At 44.4% G+C, this 23,709-nt stretch overlaps 1 protein-coding gene across 5 annotated transcripts in view; it reads left to right on the forward strand.

Moving 5' to 3' along the window:
• Palm2akap2 (PALM2 and AKAP2 fusion) overlaps nucleotides 1–23,709 on the forward strand; it is a 339,394-nt gene that overhangs the window by 62,059 nt on the left and 253,626 nt on the right. For all 5 annotated transcript variants that reach the window (XM_059254391.1, XM_059254389.1, XM_059254390.1 and 2 more), the window contains exon 2: nucleotides 16,471–16,551. In XM_059254391.1, coding sequence (XP_059110374.1) covers nucleotides 16,471–16,551 — 81 coding nt within the window. The remainder of the gene's footprint in view (nucleotides 1–16,470; nucleotides 16,552–23,709) is intronic.

The raw sequence follows: 23,709 nt of genomic DNA on the forward strand, positions 1-23,709 counted from the left end.
GACAATAGATTTGAAAAGCAGCAAACGAGTAAACGGAGATCGTTTTAGACGTGAGAAACACCAAGGTGGGAAATAAGCATGGAGGGATAGGGGCTTTAGATGGAGTGGGTGAAGGTGTGGCTTTGGGACTGAGAACTGAAGAATGAAAGGGAGACACGAAAGTGGCGACTGAGGAGAGAGCAGGCTCCTCCTCTCCATCCTTATGTCTCTGAGGTCCTGTGTAGGAGCTGGAGCTGCCACATAACAGTGGAGAGAGTTCTGGGATGAAGACCAGACTCAGGCTGGGAGAGCATCACAGCATCACAGCGTCAGGGTTGAGGCCTGGGGCTGGGGAGATGGTTTGGTGTTTGAGGTGTTTGCCCCACAAGCACGGGCACTGGAGTGTAGACCCCCAGAACCCACTGAATGTCAGGTGGGCGTAGTGGCTGCCCGTAATTCCAGCATCAACACGGGGAGACAGGGGGTCCTCAGAGCAAGCTGCTAGCAAGACTAGCTGTATCGGTGATCTCTGAGTTTGACTGAGAGACTCTGCCTCAGTAAATAAAGTAGAACAGCCATTGAGGATGATTCCTGACATCAACCATGGGCCTCCACATGCACACATATGTGCACCCACACATGTGTACCCACACACATGCAAAACATACCTAAACACACACATATACACTCTACATACACGTATGAAAATGAATAAAAAGAGATCAAGGAGTATGGTAATAGGGCCTTGACTCTAAGAACAATGGTTCTCAACCTTCCTAATGCTTTGACCCTTTAATACAATTCCTCATGTTATGGTGACCCCTAACCATAGAATTATTTTTTTAATAATTTCATTTCATGTGCATTGGTGTTGTGTGTGTGTGTGTGTGTGTGTCTGTGTGAGGATATCAGATCTCCTGGAACCGGAGTTACAGACATTTATGAGCTGCCATGTGGGTGCTGGGAATTGAACTCATGTCCTCTGGAAGAGCAGCCAGTGCTCTTAACCACTGAGCCATCTCTCCAGCCCCCATAAAATTGCTTTTGTTGCTACTTCACAACTGTAATTTTGCTACTGTTATGAATTGTAATGTAATGTATCTGATATGCGACCCCTGTGAAAGAGTTTGTGACCCCTGAAGGGGTCGTGACCCACAGGTTGATAACTGCTACTCTAGAGGAAGGGGGTAGGCAACAGGTTGGCATTACGGTTGCTCCCCAGGCAAAAATTCTAAACGGTGCCCAAGGGTGGGGCCGCTAGCTTGACAAGGGCTTTGCATCACACAAGATGGCTGTGGCTACTGCAGATCTTGCACAGGTCCCCTTGATTGGCCAAGGACTGGCCATCCTCTGTCACTGAAACCTTGACTTTGGGGAGCACACAGTGTGACTGCAGGGCCTGATAAAGCTGTGGCAAATAAGAATAGTCCTCCTCCCTTCTGCCTCTGTGAGGCCAGCATTCCTGAGCTTTCGTTCTTTCCGCAAAGCAGGATGGTAAAGCCTCCTCACGATGACGTGAGACACAGGCACAGCAGCATCTGACAGTCCCAGGTGCATCCAATACTCAGAGCCTTCCTTACACATCCTCCCCGCTTCCTGCTGGGATTAAAAAATCTAGCAGGCCAAGGCTGGTCCCCTGCTTTCTTCTGGACAGCATCATGATTGGGCCAACAGTGTACCACACATCAAATGCCATTCCTTCTTTGCCTCGCTTGACTGTTCCTGTTTGAATGTTGGCCAAGGCAACTTTTCAGTGGTTGGACAGTTTCTATTTTTGCACGAGTGTTCTGTGGCTGATGATGTAACAGGCATATGGCACTCAGCTCCACCAGAAATATGGCCCCTGAGGAGGCGGCTGCATAATGTTCTCTGCATCTCGAGATCCCTGACTTAGTTACATTTGCATAAGACCTTTCTTTCAAGTAAGGTCCCTGTCACAGGTTCCAAGGGTTTGAAGCCTTGTTATAATGGGGCATACTGCTCCCCATGGGGTTGTGCCTGCTGGGTTATCCATTGTCTCTTGCTGATTCTGTGCCATAGCCGCAGATAGAACAACCAGTTGGACTGTCTGCTGAGCTGAGGGATTGTGATAGAGACGGTAAAGCCAGAAGTATTCACTGTGTGAATTTTTGCAGATCAAGTTTGCCAACCGGTCTACAACTAGAGAGCAGAGGTTAACCATGCAGAATCCTTGCAGAAGGGATGAAGGGCAGTTTTCACTGAAATATTTTGCTTCCTGAAAATGCAATGCCCAGTGTCTAGGGTTTACCTGTGACACTTTGAGCTCTCTGCTTGGAGGCAGGAATCTTGGGAAGATTAAATGCAGGACCCGGAGCCCCTGGACCCCTGGACCCCTGGATCCCAGGCTCCAGTCACTTACGTTTGCAGCAGGCAGACCTCTCAAACCACACCTAAGCATGCAGCCTCAGCACCCAGCTGGGAATCTGAAAGGAGTTGTCTTCCTCCTTATGATTTGGTATCCCTTCGTTAACCTCGTTTGTTTTGTGGTGATCATTTTCTCCCACCAGCTAGATGGCTTTCTTGTGTCAAAATACAAAATCACACTCTACAAAAAGCCTCAAAAACACCCTTTCTGGAAAAGACACACACACACACACACACACACACACACACACACACACACACACACACACACACGAGAAGTAGAAACCTATGGTAGTGGTGTCACCTGCCATGCTTATGATTTTTCTTTTCTACACTATTTTTTTTTAACTTTTTCATTGCACCAGACTTGCATCAAATATTCCATATTAATGTTTGTTTTCCAGTCTTCACACTGGCTGGGCACCGGAAATTAGATTCTGGTCAAGGTGACTGACAGAATAAGAACAAGAAGGTTGGTGCAGGGGCCCATGCCCGTTTTGCTGGTGTAGCCTCCTCCCAGGAGGCCGGGCCAACCCCGAGAGCACCTGATCTCACAGGTTCTTGGTGTAACAGATGTTCTCCCTGACCTCAGGTTGTCATCTGCCCAGGTCACATGTATCCTCGGCCCCCACCAGGATGGCCTTACAGGCTCTGTCACAACCCCTCAGCTCTGCAGATGATCCAATTTGTTGTCCATTCATGGAGGCCACGTGACAGGTACCTGATCTGAAAGATGGAGAGTTTCTTCCATGCTGCGTTCTTGAATTTTGAAATGCAGTGTAGCACTAGGGTGATTAAGGGAATGTTTGAAGCACAAAAGTCTTTTATTTCAGCTCAAAGTCAGATTCGATTGGACCGTCTTGGTGATGTCCACCACTGCTCTGTAACTACCTCTTATCTTGGCCTTCTGGCCTGGTTTATCATCCCTGGCCCAGGTAGAAAATAGTCATCGAGGTACTGAGGAGCTGAGCTGGTAAAGTGTCTGCTTGGCGTGCCTAAAGCTCAGGCCCCTGCACCTCACAAACTAGGGGTCTAGTACCGGAGTATAATGCCGGCTGTCAGGAAGTAGAGGCAGGAGGATCAGGAGTTCAAGGTTATTCTCAGCCACACAGAGAGTTCAAGGTCAGCCTGGGCTACTTGAGACACTGTCTCAAGGGAAGGAAGGAAGGGGGGGAGGGAGGGAGGGAGGGAGGGAAGGAGGGAGGAAGGAAGGGAGGAAGGAAGGAAGGAAGGAAGGAAGGAAGGAAGGAAGGAAGGAAGGAAGGAAGGAAGGAAAAGTAATATAAAATAAAGGTAAATGAGGCCTCATGGAAGGGCAATCAGGCATGTGTGCGTGAGGATGAGAAATATTGCCACAAGGAGGCAGCACTGACGGTCCTGAGTGCCAAAGACAGGCTCTTCCTGTCCCTGTGCCTCAGACCCCACCAGCCTCTGGCAGGGACCTACATTTTGACGAGCAAAGAAAGCCAGGACTTAGCCATGAATATAGAAATGTGGCTGACCTGCCACGCCTTCGAATAACATTGATAGTTCAGTCGACTGAAAGATCCCAGATTCACAGAAGCCAAAGCTGTTGCTTACAGCCCGAGCCAAGACACCATGCCCAGCAAGGACCTTCCACCTTGGCTGACATTGAAACTCCCTGGGAGCATTCACAGCCTCCAGTACTAGACCATTAAGATCCAAATCTCTGAGGCTGGGGCCTGGAATGTTTAATGTTCCTCAGGTGACCTTAACAATTTTTTAGGATTACATATTGTGGGGGGAATTAAAGTCAAACTGAGGTGGCAGACCTCAAGCTGGCTCACGCAGGTTCAACCTATCTGAAGCTGGAAGGCAGATGTTAGTGACGGGGTCGGGCGCCACCTCCATGGCTCTAGTAGTCTGCGTTCTTGAATCTTGCCCCGGACTACAGCCACAACTCTAGAGGATCCCCCGTCCTGAGGGAGACAGACATCTGGGGAAAGAATGACGACAGAAAGAACATTTCACCTTATTCTGAGCTGGCCTTGATGTGGATTCCCACCTTCATCCCTCCATGGCTCCCCCAGGACAGAGCTCTAGCTACCTGGGCTCAGGTAGAGCTGACTCCGTTCCTGGACAAGCCCAAACCTGAGCCCCACTGCTACTGTGTGAAGGACAGAAGATCTAAGTGGGAGAGAACCCCAACCCCTCATGTATGCTTCAGGTTCCAGTAACAAAGGCTGAGGCAGGAGCATGAGTCAGCTTAGACTGCATAGTGAGAAAAACAAATAAACAAACAAACAAACAACAACAAACCTGGAGGTCAGACTGCTCTTTAAACCTGACTTGTGAGAACCAGTCCTCCCCTCTCCCCTCTTCCCTCCTTCCTCTCCCTCCTTGCTCCTCCCCTCTCCCTTCCCCCCTTCCCTCTGTGGGTCTGGGGGACAATTCAGTGATTGAACACTCACTCACTATGCATAAGGCCATGGGTTTGTCTCCAGTCTTCCAAAAGAGTGATATTTTGATACTGAAAACGCTACTCTTTACCAGCTTTCTAAAATAGATTTTAATGGCTGGATTTGATTTATTTATTTATTTTTAATTAATCCATCAAGAAATCCTTATTTAGGCATACATTATGTTTGGCTTGGTTCCAGGCATGAGAGTTAAACCATAGATGAGACAGACAGACAGACATGCTCTTGACGGAGCATGCATCTGTTGACTTATTGACTGGGACCGAATAAATTAGAAAAACACTGCAGGTGATGAGCTCTGTGGAGGTGGCTGTTATTTATCTGTCTGTCAGAGATTACAGAAAGGGTAAGAGCTGCTGGCAAGGTGACTCAGTGGGTAAAAGCATTTGCCACCAAACCTGACAACTTGAGTTTGATCCCCAGAACCCATATGACTGTAGAAGACTCCCACAACTTATCCTCTGACCTCCACACTCACACCATGGCACTAGTGTGCCCCACCCACCCACAAGCACACATAAAAAAACACAAGATAAATAAATACATTTTATGAATTGGAAGAAGAGGGGCTGGAAAACTAGCTCAGCAGTCAGGAACATTTGTTGCTCTTGCAGAGGACCTGGGTTCAGGTCCCAGCACCCACCTGATGCCTTAGGACCATCTGGAGCCCCAGTTCCAAGAAATCCAATGCCTTCTTCTGACCCCCAAGAGTAAGAGACACTCACATGATATCCATACACACATGTAGGCGGAACAATCATACACATAAAATTAAATGAACATCTTTAAAATGTGATAGAAATGGTATTATTTTCCCACACTAGCCCCAAGGACAGTATCCATTTTATGAATGGAAAATGACATTTTAGTAGTTGTTTTTCATTTATGTGGTTATTTAAAAATGTTGAACATTTTTCTATACTTTATTTTTTCCTATGTTAATATGTTTCTATTTTCCTTATAAATCATATTGAGTTATAATAAATCCTTTGTTTACTAAACTCTTAACCATTTGGCATACATTGCAAGTGTTGTCCTTAGTTAACACTTGCCTTTGAGTTACTATGATTCATTGGCACTCCAAAAACCAGTTTAAAATTTTTTCATAATAAACATCACCAATTTTATATGTTGTGGGTTTCCTCATACGGCCTTTAAAACAGTCTTTTCCCGTCCTAAAATCATGTACTCGTGGCATTTCTTGTGTTTTCATTTTTTACACAGCCCAAGCCTATCTAGAAAGAATTTTGGTGCTTGGAAAATGTTCTTTTGCACTACGGAGTTCAGAAATGACAGAAGGGATCAGTCTCGTCTCAGACCATTCTGATATTAATGGTTCAAGGCCTACAAGTCAATCTGAGTTCTCTGGGAAACTCAGTGGGGTCAGCCTAGACATCTGTGCACAAAGTAGCAGCCATTGCTTTTTTTGTTGAGACGGGCTCTCACTGTGTAGCCCAGGCTGGCCTCCAATGGGCGATTCCCCTGCCTGTCTCCCCAGAGCTCTAAGTACAAGTGAGGGAGTGCATCACCACACCAAGCTCTAGTCCTGTTTTAAAACTAAGTGTCGTTTTAACAAGAAGAGATACAAGTCTAGGAGAAGAACTAATTACCAGCATATATTTTGAGACTATGGCAGTTATTAATAAAGTGGTAGGTAGTTTTTTTTTTCATTTAAAGTCCCTTGGGGTCCCCCAAAGATGACTAAAAATGACAAAAACTGACAAAATGTATTAGTTGAATGAGTTTTAACTCCTGTTAGAATTATATCGTTTAAAACACAGCAAATGGGTTTTGAGGGAGGGCAGTTTGTCCCTACTAAAGTTTTAAATGTTCACATGTCTCAACTTAGTAAGTCTGGCTGCTTGAATTGTACCCTGTGGATGCCATCACAAAAGTACATCTCAGATGTGCGTAGAGAAAAGTCCAGTGAATCTCTGTTCATGATGACAAATGAAACACAGAGAGCTCCTAGGTAATGAATCAGCAGTTAGCTGGTGGGATCAATTAAGATCCATCTTTGAGGTGCCATGTAAGAATTCAAAGAATAAGGTGCGCTCTATGTGCTGACAGAGAGAAACCTGTAAATGGACCACAATGAAGACAGCATGCTGTGGAGAGCAGGTCATGGATGCTATCTGTAAAGGACCCACCAACTGTAGCACTTGTTGGGGTACCCTAGCATGTTGCGGTGCCCTAGCATGTTGGGGTACCCTAGCATGTTGGGGTACTCTAGCATGTTGGGGTACTCATTTTCCTTTTCTAGTAGAAACCACAGAAAACTGATAGGAATTATTGCCTGAAGGAACAGATGAATGGGGAGGGCGTGTTGGGAGGGAAGCAACAGTTGGGTTAATTTGTATGAATTGTAGGACTTTGTCATTGTGCGTTAGTGCACGTATCGATAGTATTTATATTTTCCAGTGCTAACAAGTACTTATCTGGGTGGGGATATTCTGAGTGACTTACTTTATGCTTTTCTGTGTTAAAAATGTTTATAAATCATAAAGATTAATCAGATATCAACAATAAACAAACAGAAGCACAGTTGACCCAGATCAAAAAGCAGTGATCCCTGCCTTTGGGCTAAGATCAACAGAAGAAAAGGTACCAATGTCTCTGGATTCACGCTAGTTTCTGAGTGTTCACATTTCTTGGTTTGGATGTATGATGATCTCTCCATATTTTTTATACACCCTATTTTATGTTTCTTATCCTACTGTGACACACTTTAGGTATGTGCTTTAGGTATGCCCTAACCCCTGAGCTGCCCGTGGTCTGCAGCTTTGAGATTGGAAAGGAGCCCATAGCAACACTGCTTGTTAAGAGATCCATGGAGTGTCCAAGTGCTTCTTGTCTTCCGGGTTTTCCTCTGGGCCTTGCCCATCTTTGTGAGACAAGACAGCCAGCTTGGTGAAACGCTCCGTCCCTTCTTCCAGACACCTGATTTTAGGGAGACCATTCAGTGGTCTCGAGTCTCCCCTCCGTTCTTACTGAACCCCATGACCCTCCCCTGACAAAGAAACATCCAAATGGAATAGAAATATTTTACATTGGCTCTATTTATTAGGCCATTCAGTCTTTTGAAAGTGTCTGCCACAAGGATTCAAGGAGGAAATGGACATTTTGTAATTCACCAGATATTGCTGGTGATTCAAACACAGCTTTGACCGTTTGTGTTAACACCGGGGAAGGCTTACAATTTTATTAAAAGCCTCCTTCTTCAGGGGTGGGTGGATTCTACATCAAAAATCTGTGGCATCTTCAATATCTCATTTTCTCTGGAAGGTGTTTGCATCCATATGTGGAGATGTCCAGGCAGCATGTGTATATGTGTATGTATATGTGTATGTGTATGTATATGTACATGTGTATGTATGTGTATATGTGTATGTGTGTATGTATATGTTTATGTATATGTATATGTGTATGTGTATATATGTGTATGTATATGTGTATGTGTGTATGTATATGTGTTTGTATGTGTATGTATATGTATATGTGTATGTGTGTATATGTGTACGTATATGTGTATGTGTGTGTATGTATATGTACATGTGTATGTATGTGTATATGTGTATGTGTGTATGTATATGTGTATGTATATGTGTATGTGTATGTATGTATATGTGTATGTATGTGTATGTACATGTGGAGTGGTGATTACTCTCAGGCAGTCTTCTAGGATCACAATGACTCCACTTCAAGTTCATTTGGCCACTGCTTGTCTCTCATGACCTTGGGCACTTTACACATCCACCAAGCTTGGTTGTGTTCATTAACAAAATTGAGGCAACTGAAGATATATGTCTGAGACTATTCTGAGTACTCAATGAAGTGCAGTCCTTGCAAAAATTCCTGACCCTTGATAAATCCTATTGCTATTGTTATTATGCTTGTCCCTTGGTATCCCAGGATCTCCCTGAATACCAAAATTCACACATGCTCAGTCACTTACATAAAAGGAGGCAGTTTTTGCATAAGCCTACACATATTCTCCCTTGGATACTTTAATTTTATATTTATTTAAACATTTATTTCAGTGTGTGTGTGTGTGTGTGTGTGTGTGTGTGTGTGTGTGTATGTGATGAAGTGCCCATAAAAGATCTGAAGCAAACTGCTGTGGTTTGCATTTGGCTTTATATTAATAAGCTACATATGTTAATAGTTCAGTGACACAGTATTTCATCTAACCCCTCATGATGTTTCTTGAGTTCCCTCTCAAAAGCTAGTTTTAAAATTTGAACCAATTAGTATTTTTTTTTTTGTCTCTTTAAAAGTCTTCTCTTGGCCTTACAATTTCTGTCACAAGCAAACAAACAAACAAAAACAAAACAAAACAAACAAAAACAAAACAAAAAAAAACAACACAGGCATTTCCCTCGTTTACCACAGATAGCAACTAGAGGTCAAGACTGGTTGCATAAAAGAAAAGTTATATAAATGAAAATGCCAGTCAAAACTAAGCCACAGGAAATGGGTAGAGTTGTAGAATTTTCCATGTCATGTGAAGATGTTGCAAGTTGAATGGGTGCCTGGTGAGCAGCAATTTAGATTATAGGAGATCTAGATTGTTCTTTTGGCTAAGCACCCCCCTCTGTGTGTGGGGTGGACATGTCTAAGCATGGGTACATGTGTGCATGCATATGTGTGGCTGTGCATGGCGGGGCCAGGAAACAGGCTTTGCTGTTGTTTTTCAAAATCTGTCCACCTTCTTTTGGGGAGCAGTAGGGAGTAGGGCCTCACACTAGCTTGGAACTTGCCTAGTAGACTCAGCTCTGCTGCCTGGCCGGTGAGCCCCAGGTATCTGCCTGTTTCTGCCTCCTCAGTGCTGGAATTTGTTAGGGGTTTTTGTTGTTGTTTTGTATTTTGCTTTTTGAGACAGAGTTTCTCTGTGTAATAGTCCTGGCTATTCTGGAACTCACTTTGTAGACAGGCTGGTCTCAAACTCCCAGAGATCCACCTGCCTCTGCCTCCCGAGGGATTAAAGGCATGTGCCACCACTGCTGGGTGGAATTTGCTTTTTAATGCAAGCTCTAGGTGCCTGGAGATTAAACTGGGGTCCTTGTGCTTATAAGGCAAGCACTTTACTGACTGAGCTCTCTATAGCCCTGGCTAATACTTTTTAAGGTTACCATTTAAGCACATTCCAGTTTCTTTCTAGTCCTTATTTTTTGTGAGATCCAAACACATACACATACACACACACACACACACACACACACACACACACACACACACACACACACACACATATATACACATACATACATATATATAATATGCTACCTTAGTTTTCAGTGTACCCATCTATAGACTTAACTACCGATGTAGTAGTTTTAATGAGAATGGCCCCCATAGGCTCATATGTTTGAATGCTTGGTCCCCAGTTAGTGTCACTGTTTGGGAAGGATTGAAAGGTGTGGCCTTGTTGGAGAAGGTGTGTCAGCGGAGTGGGCTCACTCTGCCTGCTACCTGCAGGTCAGAATGTAAAGCTCTCAGCTCCTGCTTCATCGCCATGCCTGTCTGCTTCCTGCCGTGATGATCATGGACTAACCCTCTGAAACTGTAAGCAAGCCTTCAATTAACTGCTTTATTTTATGAGAGAACAGTAACTAAGAAACTGGTTCACTCATTTCACAGCAAATAGACATCACAGCGGCCTAACAAACAGGAGTGATCTCTGTGTTCGGCTAACTACTTTGGAAGCCTGAACGTAGTAAAGATCTTGATCGGTGACCTTGACATTCAAGCCAGGAGAGTGAGAATTTTAATGTCCAATGGCAAGTGAGATGAGATAACTGATCTTGAACAGTGATAGGTCTGCTAAGCAAGCCCAACATCTATTGTGAACTGGACAGGCAGCTGGGCAAAGCTGAGTGGGCACCGCCTGGATTATTTTGTGCTTTGCCACCATGCTTCACAGAGCCCATCCTCCTTCTCTGTCCTCAGATACCTAAATAGCATCAACTCCGCAGGAGCGCTAAACAGGTAATTATAATGCAGCCATGCCTGGAATCACATTCTGATTCCTTAATAGATGAAGTTCCTCCAATCCCCATTTGCATGTTGATTTTCCAGAATTTAATTTTCAAGTGACATTTTATGTCTTAGTGTAACCTATATAAAACCTGGGCACCCTGGCGATCCAGTTAGACTTCAGAGTCGCAAAGAAATACAGTCTAATTGAAGGGGTAATCTCAGCACCCCACTGGATTCCTTTAGGGGAACAGCCACAGAGATGCTTATCATCAGCCATAAAACAGTAGCTTGAGGCTATCTTTCCCAAACCTTCCATCTCAGCCCCTTCATTTTTATGCTCGTTTGTTTGCAGTGCCGGGATTGAACCTAGGGCCTCAGCCATGCAGGGCAAGCAGGCTACCTCTGGCTCCCTCCCCAGCCCACCTCCGTCTCATAAACACCAATCTGTCCTCAAGCCCTGCCTGTCCTTTGCTTTTTCATACCTTCTCTCCTATGTGGCATCTCTTCCTCCCCCATTCCCTTTCCAAAGGGAAGCTATTTAAAACTGTTCCTTGCAGTTTTCAGTACTGTACCTCTTTCTCTGTTCTGGGTTGCAAAAAGCCTGGGAAGCAGCTGGCAGAAAGTCAGGGCTACTGGCTCTGGGAGGGGTGAGGGACACAAATTCCCTTTAGTTCACCATGGGTGGAGTTAAAGCAGGATTTTCTTGAGGGATCAGAGGAAGACATATTACATTTACCTTTTATACTTTTATATTTTTTGTCTTGCCATTTTTTCTTTTCACATGTTTTTCTTCTTTTGATATCTCTGGATAGGAACAGTATTTTGAGTAGGTCTTCCCGTTACTGGGCCCTGGGATAGGGCTTCAGAAGAGGAAATGATGTATCTGCTTCTTGCAACCCCCCCAACTCAGGCTCTTCCTGCCTCTCCCGGCTCCTCGTGAGGGCAGCTTAGCCAATCCTTGGATCAATCCACAGGCTGCCACTATGGCTTCATGGATATTTTAAGCAATGATGTCGAAGAGTTTTTGTTAAGTGAAGTGATAACAGACCTCCCAAGGCCCCAGCTACCGCCTTACACTTCCCAGTGCCCAGACAGCACGGCATGCAGCAGGAGTGGACAGCAAGGCAGAGAGAGGCTTCCCTAACTCCCTCCACTGCCGCTTCCCGCCGAACTCGCTACCACCTTTGAACAGTGTGTGCTTCACTCTGGCCTTACTACACCAAGTGTCTGCAGTGTTTATAAGGTTGCAATGCTTCCAGAAAACATCTGCTAGGAAAGCATAGGATTTACAAAAAGACAATGGGCATGGCTTGTGAGGCCTCCCAGATGGAGGGGGCACCCGGAGATCTTCCTAATGGATTGAGTTCACTTCATTCCAGATATCTCCTGGGGAGAACTGACCCACCCAATGGTTGCTACCATTGCCCATTAGGCTTTCCTGTGCAATTGCTACTTCTGCTTTCCCTAATCCTTTCCCAAATTAGCTTTTTCAACCCTTTCCTCATATGCACAGCAATAGTGATCCATATGGATCAATACCTCCATCATTATGACACTCAGTTCTACTGACTAATAGCTAATGTGTATTCAATAATATATTTGTTGCCATTGATCACAAGTGCTAATTCATAATGCATCTGAGTGAGAGATATGACTAAGTGGGAACTCAAGCAGAGGAATGCAAAGGGGCCTGCCCATTCATTTAGAGCTGTTCAGCAGGTGTCTATTACACGTGTTTATCCTACAGTGTCCTTAGCTTTAGCCAGTGTCCCTGCCCTCTAGCAGTCCATAGTTTGATAGAGGGTGAAGATATCTAAGTTTGTAAATGAATGAAGTCTTTGAAGTACTAATGTAGAAAGACCCACATCCCTAGAGGTGAAAGGATGGCAAGTTCAAAGTCAGCCTGGGTTATATAAAAAGGCCTTGTTCATAAAGAAAGAAAATATTCTCAACCTCTGGAGAAGGAAGAGAAAGGAGAAAGGAGGGTGTGATGAGGTCTTGGGAGGGAGCAGACAAGGCTTCTGTAATCACAGCCTGCTTTCAGATGTGACATACGAGTCACTCAAACTAGCTCAAGCAACAGGCAGATAGTTCAGTATTGGTAGTTTAGGGACTGCAAGGATGGCTCTGGCTTTATGCCTGAGTAGACCTGGGGCCCCAGCAATGTTTTAGGATCCTGTTCTCTGTCTTTCGTCCTGCTTCTCTCTGCGTTGACCTCATTTTCTCCAACATATATGCACTACTTCCATGTCATTTTGCAGAACAGCCACAGGGACAAATGTCACCTCAGTGCTCTAGAGGAAAGGAGGGGTTCATTCTCCTATCCTAACACTTGGTGTCTGTCCTTGGAAACATCTCTTATCCATTCTGCTTGGGTCTCTTTGCCACCCCCTTACATCAATCACACACTGCAGCAAGGTGAAGGTGTGTGATTGGTTCGGCTGACTCTTGTTTAAGTCTGTCAGTCAGATGAGCAGGGGTGTGACTAACACTGACTGGTGTCCCTCGGGTGACTTGTACACCTGCGATCCTCCGAGGAAGGATGACCAGGAAGAGAAACCCAAGAGTAGGCCTGTCATTACAGCCTGGTGGATATTTAAGCTGTGCTTTCAAAGGTGACTAGTTCTTGTCAAATGGAGCAGTAAGAGGCCTCCATTATTGCTAAGAAGAAGGCAACAGGAGTGAAACCAGGAAGACACATGCTGGCTCAGCACGTCAGGAAGCTACAGGGGGTAGTGGGGTGGAAGAATATAGACTGGGGGCTGCTCCTCATGGTGAAGCTGTGGGATAGAGGCCAGCCTTTGGCCATGCTGAGGAATCTGGTCTTGATAGTATGTATAGTAGTAAAGACAGTCTGGGTTTTAGGTAAAGGCTAAGGACGGGTGCATTTTTATAGTGGAATATTGCTGTGGCCTTATATGAAGATATATGCCTGTAATCCTAGCACTCAGGAGGCTGAGGCAGGAAAATGATGAGTTCAAGGCCACCCTGACCTTGTGGTGGCACACGCCTTTAATCCCAGCACTTGGAAGGCAGAGCCAGGTGGGTGGATCTCTGTGAGTTTGAGGCCAGCCTGGTCTACAGAGCGAGATCCAGGACAGGCACCAAAACTACACAGAGAAACCCTGTCTCGAAAAAAACCAATCAATAAAAAGAAGAAAGAGTACCCTTCCGGTAACAATTTCAGATGGAGACTTGGTTAATGGGGATGAGTGAGGAAGTCACTACAGTAATCCAGATGGAGCTGAAGTATGAGCATTTAAATATCTGGTATGCTGAAGGTCTTAATGTAGAATGTCTACATTGGTGGCCTTAAGAAAAACACACAGAAAACAGAGGGTGGGATCCAAAGGACTCTTTCAAGAAAATGAGTATAGGATGATTCATGGGAGTAGTGTCACTTGCTGAGATGAATACAGAAAGGCTGGATGTGAAGAGAGGATGAGGAGGATGAGTGAGATGCCAGTTGCATGTATTCATGGTAACAGAACACTGACTCGCTATCCATAGCTATTTTGGGATGTTCAGTATGGGAATGTGGAACTCAGAGGAGTGGCAGGATTATGGGATTATGGGGTTGGTGAGGCCGAAGGTCTCAAGAGTTCCTGGTTTGCTTTTGGTTTAGGGAAGAAGAAATCTGCATACAAAAGCTAGTCAAGTGAGAGACGGGCTGAGTCCTCGGTGGTCCATGTAAGCAGGTGTCAGGAACGAAAAATGTGTTCCTCTACAGCGCCCTGCTCAAGTTCCTGTGACTTGACTCGTGTCTTGTTCCGAAGAGAGGTGGATGGCAGACTGTGATGGCGGCATACTGTGACGGTCCATCTCGCTTGTCAGTTTAATTGGTACTAATTCTCCTCTTCAGGGAATGGTTTGTCGGCATGAGGGCATCTTAGGAGTGAGATTTTCCATACAAATGAAGGCACAGGGGTGGGAAAGCAGAGGGAAGTTTGGGGGAAGGCTATACACATAGAACGTGTGCTGAATCATGGATGTCTTGTGTACATAACACACTGTATCTTGTTCTGGATTTAAACGCAGGAAACCTGCGTGTCTTGGTAGTCAATGACAATGAATGATAACTTGTAGTAAATTTACTCTTTAGTATTCCCAGGGCCTGGGTGGAGGTCTTTCGTTACGGTGAAGTTCCTCAGAGATGCTGGGAGGGGGAGGTAGGATCTTCCTACTGAGCCCTGATTTTCCTTTCCAAGGCCAGAAACGTCACGCATTGGGTCATACGCTGGGATTCTGTAGCCTTGGTTACATGCTACTGATTGGAGTCCTTTGGAAAGTGGTTCCTACAACACCCACAGGTCTGGTTTGGCTATGAGATTCTGTCCCTACTTAGATATTGCATTCTAGTGGCTCAAGATTATGAGCTGGTATTTCTTAAAGTTTATGTATTGCATGTATGACATTGATTTGAACAGCAGTGATAGGATTACATCCCCGGAAACATGGCACTACGTAAAAGCAAAGCTTCCATTAACACCAAGCGTGGCAGCCAGACTTGAGCATCACTGTGTCCCCCAGGGTTTGGCTGTTGTGTTGTGAAATGCCAACATGTCCTGCCTAACAAGTTTCCCCCTAACAAGTCTGTGAGTAAAGAAAAGTGATCCACCGCTGAGCATGTCTCAATAAAACACCTCTGTCTACTTCAGCAACAAAACAAGGCAAGTCTGCTGTGGGAAGGGCAGGCTGCTCTGTTCTGATGAGTCACATTCCTGCGCCGTTTATTGTCTGCACTGGAGAAGTATTGAGGAAAAAAAAATGTGAAGTGTGCATTCCAGTGGAACAGTTATGGTAGAAATACATCCCTTTCAATCAGGTTTCTAGGCATTTCCTAGAAATGAATGTGTGGCAAAGCAAATAATAGCAGACAGTGGTGAATGAATGCTTGCTGCATACCAAGCATTGTTCCGGGATTTCTGTATGTATCATCTCACTTATAAGACACATTTCAGCCATGTGGTTTGGGCAGTCTCCATTCAGGAGACCCAGGGGAGGGTAAAAACTTGCTTAAAAGGCACAGAACTAGTAATGGGCAGGACCAACACTTGAACCCAGGCAGATCCTCCATGTTTTATTTACCCTAACCTCAAGCAAGCCCCACTCACCACATGAAATGCTTTGCCACAAGGCTTATTTAAGCAGGGACCACCCCTCTCATTTGCATTGTTTGGTGTGTCCAGCTTGATGATTTAGTCTTCCAAATTTAAAATTGCACTGTATTATATCTGCATGTGATTTGGATGAAAAGAATTCGACCCTAGAATCCCCCCACCACCATTTCATCCTCTCTGCATTTTGTAGCAACACTGAAGACATTTTTATTCTTTGTCTCCAAATTAGCCCTGCACAACACAGAGAACAGTGCGTGTGTGTGTGTGTGTGTGTGTGTGTGTGTGTGTGTGTGTCCTTTCCTTCTGAATGAAATTGTTTCTCATGGAGCCCACCGCAGACACATTCAGAGAAGGCTGCTGCCTGCAATCCACCCAGCAACGGTGGAGCAGGTGACGCTGCGTGTGCCCAGCCTCTCTGGAAGTGTCTGCACAGATGTGTACCGTTTCCACTCCCTCTGCCTGCCTTCAGATTCCCGGAGCCAACACCCACCCACTCTGACAGCATCTCTCTCTCTCTCTCTCTCTCTCTCTCTCTCTCTCTCTCTCTCTCTCCCTTCATTTTCAAGGAGAAAAGAAAGAGGCAGACCGAAATAGAAGGGAAGAGACGACAGCTTGACGAGCAGGTCCTGCTGCTGCAGCATTCCAAGGTAAGCAGCCCAGGAACCTGGGCGTTATTAGCCCTGCAGACCACACTTCTCAGAGGCGGGCAGAGTCTGCCCTGCCGTGGAGGCGTGGAGGCACAGCGCTGCTGCCTGAACCAGCCTGTTCCGAGCAACCAGGAGAGTGTCTCTTGGCTTTCCTTGTAATCTTTCTCAGAGTCAGGCATCCTTAGAGCATTCCGATTTCTACAGGCATGAGATTCCACTGCTCCTGTGCAACGTGGTCGGTTATATATAGAAACTGGATGTGAAGACTCCCCACGGTCCCGCGTTGTTTCTCTTGTGTGTTTTGTTCGGAGGCTCCAAAAGCTGCGCTTCACATAACGGACTTTTTGGAAATGAAAAAAAAAAATCTTTCTTGCTGGGGCGTGGGGGTAGGGGGAGAAATGAGACCGTGTGATCTGATAAAAGGACGGCACTGCATGTTTCAGATTGTTCATCTATTTTATTTTGACTTTACAACGTTAGCCATGTCCTGCTAGAACAAGTGATTGGTCAAACATGGCTTTCAAATGATTTGACTTGGTTCAGTGTCTGTTGTCCCTTATTAAAAAGCGAGAGGGAAAGGGGATTGTTGTGATATTTTTCCCCTTTAAAACATAATGCACTTAAGCACTGTGATTGATTACAGTAGAGGAGACAGCTCCATCACTGTCACGGACGCCCCTCCAGTGCCTGAATGTGTTCGGATAATAATGTCCCATGTCCAGGGACCAGCCGGGAGTTGTTGCTTGCCTTTGACTGTTCCTGAGCTTTTTTGTTTTTTAAGGAAAGCCTCCCGCTGGCCTCACGTTGCCATGATTTGTGTGTGCAGAGTCACTTTTCTCCAAGGACTGGTTGGGAGGGGGCCGCTCATGGGGTGCTGCCATGTGTGCATTATCGGGACTCTTTGAAACAGAGTGGGCCTGAACTCTTGCATGTCTCATTCTCTGGAAAACCAGGTTGTGCTAAAAGAATCCTCAGAGTGAGAATCATGAGCAAGCTGGCTCGTAATTTCAAAGAGCAGTCTGACCTATATCTGCTCAGCCTACTTGTGAGTTCACCATGAACTTTAACCAGAGACATGTGTTCTAGAGGAAGAAAAGGCAGCATGGTGCTGATTGTCCATTTCTGTCTGTCTTGTCCCTCCATCTCCAGCCTGTCCTTGTAGGAGCTTGTAGCACTGTATTCAGATGCTGTCCCTGTCTCCTGACAACATTCCCTCCCGGGGGGAAGACTGGGGCTAAAATTAGGATCATCTTTCTATGGAGGCGGGGCTTACAAACACTAACAAGATTGCACAAGGCCAATCTGGAGAGAGCAGAGTCTCTGGCCCAGAGGGAGGCAATTCACCCCCTGTGTAAGAAAGATGTATACTAGGAACTCAGTGAATTATGGGCTAAAAGGAGAACTTCCTGCTAAGAGTGGATGCTTTGGCCGGCAGTCTCTCTCCTCCCAGCCTCAGCACAGCACAATGCCTCTGTGTTCCTTAACTCAAAGTCAGAGGGTGGACATGTCAGAGACCATGTTTCCTTCTTCCCCCTTGTCGTTATTCTGAGTGCCAGATAAGATGCCAGGGACTCGTTGATTGCTGGTGTCCAGCATAGTCTTACACTGTTTTGTTTGTATTGCATCTATCCATTTCTCATCTTCCCATCCAGTTTAAAGAAACAATAGAACTTCATTTTATGTGAGGAAGTACTGGGGTTCCCTAAGGGCCTTGGCAACATGAGCATCAGGCAGTTTCTGAGTCTGGCTATGAAAGGTGCATGCAACACTTGCTCACGGTGATCTTGAAACAGGATGGGAAGGGCTGAAGGTGACTGTGAGTTTAGTAAGTAGAGACCAATGCATTGCCTTTTCTTCTCTTGGAGGAAGGCTTGTGTAGAATGAGGATGGATTGCTAGCCTTGAAAACTAAATAGGAAAGACCCAAAGCTCTGAAGGTGGCAGTGTGCATCAGGTACCCCCCAGAGGAGTATCCCATTTCTATACACTGGGGAAGCAGGAATATTGATAAAGCAAGGAGAGGCCTTGCTGTGCCAATGTAAAGCAGCTACGATTCCATCTCCCTTTGTTCTAAGCTCAGCCTTCCTAAAGTTGCTATCTGATTTCCATAGAAGGAAGCGGGTACCTGACGCAGGGACAGATCACTTCAATCACCAGAAGGGAGTGAGTTCCACTTTAAATGAACTGACCATTGACTAAACTGAGTAGTGAGTCATCTTTCCTACCATCCATCAGTTGCCAGCTTGCTGGTCAGCCCCTAGGTGGAGGATCATGCGCTGAGGTTGTACTCCTTCCTGTGTGAACTGTTCAGAGGAGAGCTGCTAGCTTCCTCCCACATCCCAGGAGCCTCCACACCCTCCCGTCCACTCAGTAATATTCACTGTTTCTTTTAAGTACCTAGCATGTGCCTGGGACTTTAAATATAAACTCTAAATAATCATCATGAGGTAGGTGTCACTCTCCCCATTTTGCAGTCTGCAAACAAACTCAGGAGGCAAGGAATTTGCTCAGGAGCACACAGTCTGCTAAGTGAGGGAGCCTAGGCTGAAATCTAGGGTGGCGTCTGTTTCCGTGGACAAGGCTCTTCCTAGGACACTGTTTTCTTTGAAGGGATGGTCCCTTTTAGGTGGTTTGTCTAGTTGCCATCACCACTGCCTCTCTGACTCTCATTATATTGGGGCTATGGAAGATTTAGACTGTGTGGAGACATGTCAACATGATTATTATAGGTTCTTTAAAGTAGTGAGTGGTAGAAAAGATGTCAGTAATTGACATTTATTTCACTAATTCACAAAATCCCAGACACTCTTAGAAAAAATAAATATTCTCTGTGCAAAGGCAAATTAGAAAAGCATTAAAGCTGGATTTCATATCAGTTAAGATACAATTTGATGTTCTTTGTACCCCTCTCATATCTGTATTCACGTATATTCACCTATCAAGTGAATTATGGATGGTTATTGTCATGCACTGAGATATGAATTATTTAGACAGAGCTACTGGTCTCCTGTCAAAACAAATAAGTAGAAAGCAAAGTAGTGATTTGGGCATGTGTGTATTTGCTGAATAGTCTTGCTCATTGAGACGTTTAGGAGCGCATGGTAATGCCACAGAATAGGATACCGTGACTTTATGTGACAACTGTGAGCAAATTCTTTAATGAGACAGATAACCAGTGTATGAAATGCTAAGACCCTACCTGCTACGCCCATGACAGGAAACCTTGAGATGCTGTGTTTGAGATGTTCATCTTTAGTTGATAACTAATGTTTTTATGTAAGAATTCCCAGAAAATACTCAGAAATCAGACCAGTAAGCTGTTTTGATAGCTTCGTTAGCTTCAGTACAATGAAGAATTGTATCATCATTTCAAAAACAAAGAATAAGGACATCATAAAAAAATCAACCAAACAACTTACCATCCAGATATTTCCCCCACAGAGTATATGATTTATATAACCCCCTGATATATTTCTGTAGATTAAGGTGTATAGTCCTTGTCACAGGCTTCAGCCTTGGAATGAAATTAATTTATACTGACATTTGAATCCAAATTATCTTTTAAAAAATTTTATATGAAGGCTCTTTTGAATTCTCAAGCCAAAATTTTAATTTTTATGAAATCTTATATAACATTATGTTTTTTTAAAATCATACTTAGGAAGATTTTCACCTCAAATGTTTGCCCACAGGCTTGCCTTAACTTCAGCAGTTTTAATTCATCGAGAATTTATTTTCCAATAAGGCATGAGATGAGAATAAAGCTTTCCATCTTTACTCACAGCGAACCATCAGCATGATTTATTAATTCATCCTTTCTCTCATTGATTTAAATGTCATCTGTATGACATGCATATTTCATCCTTAGACCCAAGTCCACACCTTGTGATTATTTTTATTCCATTTATCTGCTCACTCCTGAGCAGATACCATTCTCATTTAATCCCTAGAGTTGTGTTAATACAATGTAATATTTCATGAGACAAGAGTCATCATTATTATTCTTTTGAAAAATGGTTTTGGTTTTTAATCTATGGAAACAATGTTTTTTATTTTTTATATACTATGACTTGTGATAATATGAATTAAAAAATAAATCATCTGATGTCTTATACCAACACAGACTGAACTTAATATTTTTCTTTTGCCTTTTGGTTAAATGGCCAAAGATTTGTCTATTTTATTAGTCTTTTCAAAGTCCCAGGGTCGAGTGTGTGTTCCATGTATATCACAACATGCATTCCTTTGGGACTGCCACATTTCTGAAGTGTTTATCAGCACTGTCAGGAACAAATTGCTAATATCATATCTTCAACATGTATCACATCTTCAATACTTATTCATGGGCAGGCAATTCTGACTAGAGTTTTCTCCTGTCCTAGGCTGTAAAAGTTGTCATTACATTCTGAAGACCACAACCTTTCCTTTAGGGACAACAGAATGAGAGAGAGAGAGAGAGAGAGAGAGAGAGAGAGAGAGAGAGAGAGAGAGAGAGAGAGAGAGAGAGAAAGAGAGAGAGAGAGAGAAAGGAGAAAGGAGAGAATACTAAATTATCACTGAGAAAAATATTTGTTGTCAACCCCATTAAGGTCATTTGCCGAATAGCCCAAAGGTATCAGGAGCCTTGTTGCAAAGGTATTAAGGTATCTTTTATTATTTTGACACTAATTCAGAGTTTTCTTTGTTATTTGTATGTATAAAACTCCAATGTAAAAATTTTAAACATTCTGACCAGTAAGATGATTCAGTGGTGGAGGTTCTTGCCACCAAGCTTTTCCTATCATGTCTCTGCACTGTGATCAGAATTGGAGTGAAGGGTGAAGCTCCATCTCTTTCATTAGAAGTTTTGGCTTGGCTTCTCCCTAAATTATGAAAAACAAACCCAAACAAAACCTCCAAACCAAAACAATATCTTATTAGGCATAAAAAGGAGAAAAAGACTCAAGGGTTAGGAGAAGGGGGAGGGGAAGGATATAAGAGAGTGAGTGAGTGAAAACACAGATGCCGGGCTGGGAAGATGGCTCAGTGGGAAGAGTGATTTCTGTACAAGCATCATACCTGAGTTTGGATTCCCAGAAACCCATGCAAATGCCAGCTGGGCATGATGACCTGCCTGCAGTTCCAGCCTTGAAAGGCCAAGACGGGATTTGCCAGAGAAAGCTGGCTAGCAAGACTAGCTATATTGGCAAGCTCTGGGTTTGACTGCTTAGTTCCTGCCTCTGTGGGTAAGGTGGAAAAAGCAATAAGGCTTGGTTCTTGACATCAGCCTCAGGTCTCAACGTGGATATATATGTGTGCACACACACACACACACACACACACACACACACACACACACACGCAAAAATGTGCGTATACACATGCATACCACATACACACCGAAACAATGGGGGGGAAAGTACAAAAATAGCTATTGCCTCACCCTGAGTCTTAAGTCACTTTCTTTTAGAAGTGTGAAGTTATCCACAGTCTAACCATCACCCACAAATGCAGTCAATGATAACTTCAGTCAGATTGTAGATGGATGCATCATCTAGAATAAAGGATAAACTCATGAAACCACAGGAATAAGTCACAGGAGAATATTTGCATAGCCTGAAGACAAGGGAGTTTTATCTAAATCCAACATCAATGCTAGACTTGCAAAGTGAAAAGACTGCTAAATATGACTTTATAAACATGACAAATAACTGATTAGGAGAGAGAGAGAGAGAGAGAGAGAGAGAGAGAGAGAGAGAGAGAGAGAGAGAGGAGAAAGAAGACAGACAGAGGGGAGACAGAGAGAGATATGCTTTGCTCATCCTGATCCATCTCTCACATTCCATCCTGCTCCAGACCCCTCTTAGTGTGTACCTAGATCAACTCAAAAAGTTGCTCCCTGCCGGGCGGTGGTGGCACACACCTTTAATCCCAGCACTCGGGAGGCAGAGCCAGGCGGATCTCTGTGAGTTCGAGGCCAGCCTGGGCTACCAAGTGAGTTCCAGGAAAGGTGCAAAGCTACACAGAGAAACCCTGTCTCGAAAAACCAAAAAAAAAAAAAAAAAAAAAAAAAAAAAAGTTGCTTCCTGTCAGTGACCTTAGCTGTAAAGGAGGAAGATTTGGGCAGACCGTCTTCAAGTCTTTCTTTGCTTCGTTAGCCTACAATTAGGCATTTGCTAACATGCAGTGTGCGTGAGCTTTGCTTTCCGGTCATCTGTTCTTTCAGCAGTTACTTGTTATGACCAACAACAAGGTTCCTCTGTTAACCTTGTGGATGGACACATGGTACACCACCTGACTGTGAGGGACTGGGGGATGAGGGTAGGGTGACATCAGTGTGGAACCCATTGCTGGGGACGATGGAGAATAGTTATCCATGTGAGAGAGCAGTGCAGTTGCCTAATGTGCTTGTAAATCTTACTGGGTGTTTTTAGGTGATAGAGACAGAACCCAGAGCCTCATACATATTAAGCACATGCTTTACCATTGTCTATACATTCAGCCTCCCCCGAAGTGACTCTTGGGTAATTTTGAACTGAGTTAGTGTTCTAGCATCCTTCCTATTTCTGATAAAACACTCTCACCCAAAGCAGCATAAGATTTATTTTGATTACCCTTCCAGAGCACAGCCCAACACTGAGTAGTCAGGGCAGGAACTCAAGCAGGAACTTGTAGCTAGAGTTTTCCTGCTTGGCCCACAGTCAGGACAAATCTCTGTCATCCGCCAGTCCCACAGCTGCTCAGACCCAACCAAATAAACACAGAGACTTATATTGCTTACAAACTTTATGGCCGTGGCAGACTTCTTGCTAACTGTTCTTATATCTCAAATTAATCCATTTCTATAAATCTATACCTTGCCACATGGCTCGTGGCTTACCGGCATCTTCACATGCTGCTTGTCATGGCGGCAGCTGGCAGTGTCTCCCTGACTCAGCCTTCCACTTCCCAGAATTCTCCTCTCTCCTTGTCCTGCCTATACTTCCTGCCTGGCCACTGGCCAATCAGTGTTTTATTTATACAGAACGATATCCACAGCAGGAACTTGAAGCAGAAAGCATGGAGGAAATTACATGCTGGCTTGCTCTCAGGATTGTGGTTGGCTATCCTCTTTATACAGGCCAGGATCACCTGCCTATGAAATGATATCAGTCACTCACAGTGGGCTGGGTCCTCCTAC

The sequence above is a fragment of the Peromyscus eremicus genome, chromosome 2, assembly GCF_949786415.1.
Source record: "Peromyscus eremicus chromosome 2, PerEre_H2_v1, whole genome shotgun sequence".
NCBI lineage: Eukaryota > Metazoa > Chordata > Mammalia > Rodentia > Cricetidae > Peromyscus > Peromyscus eremicus.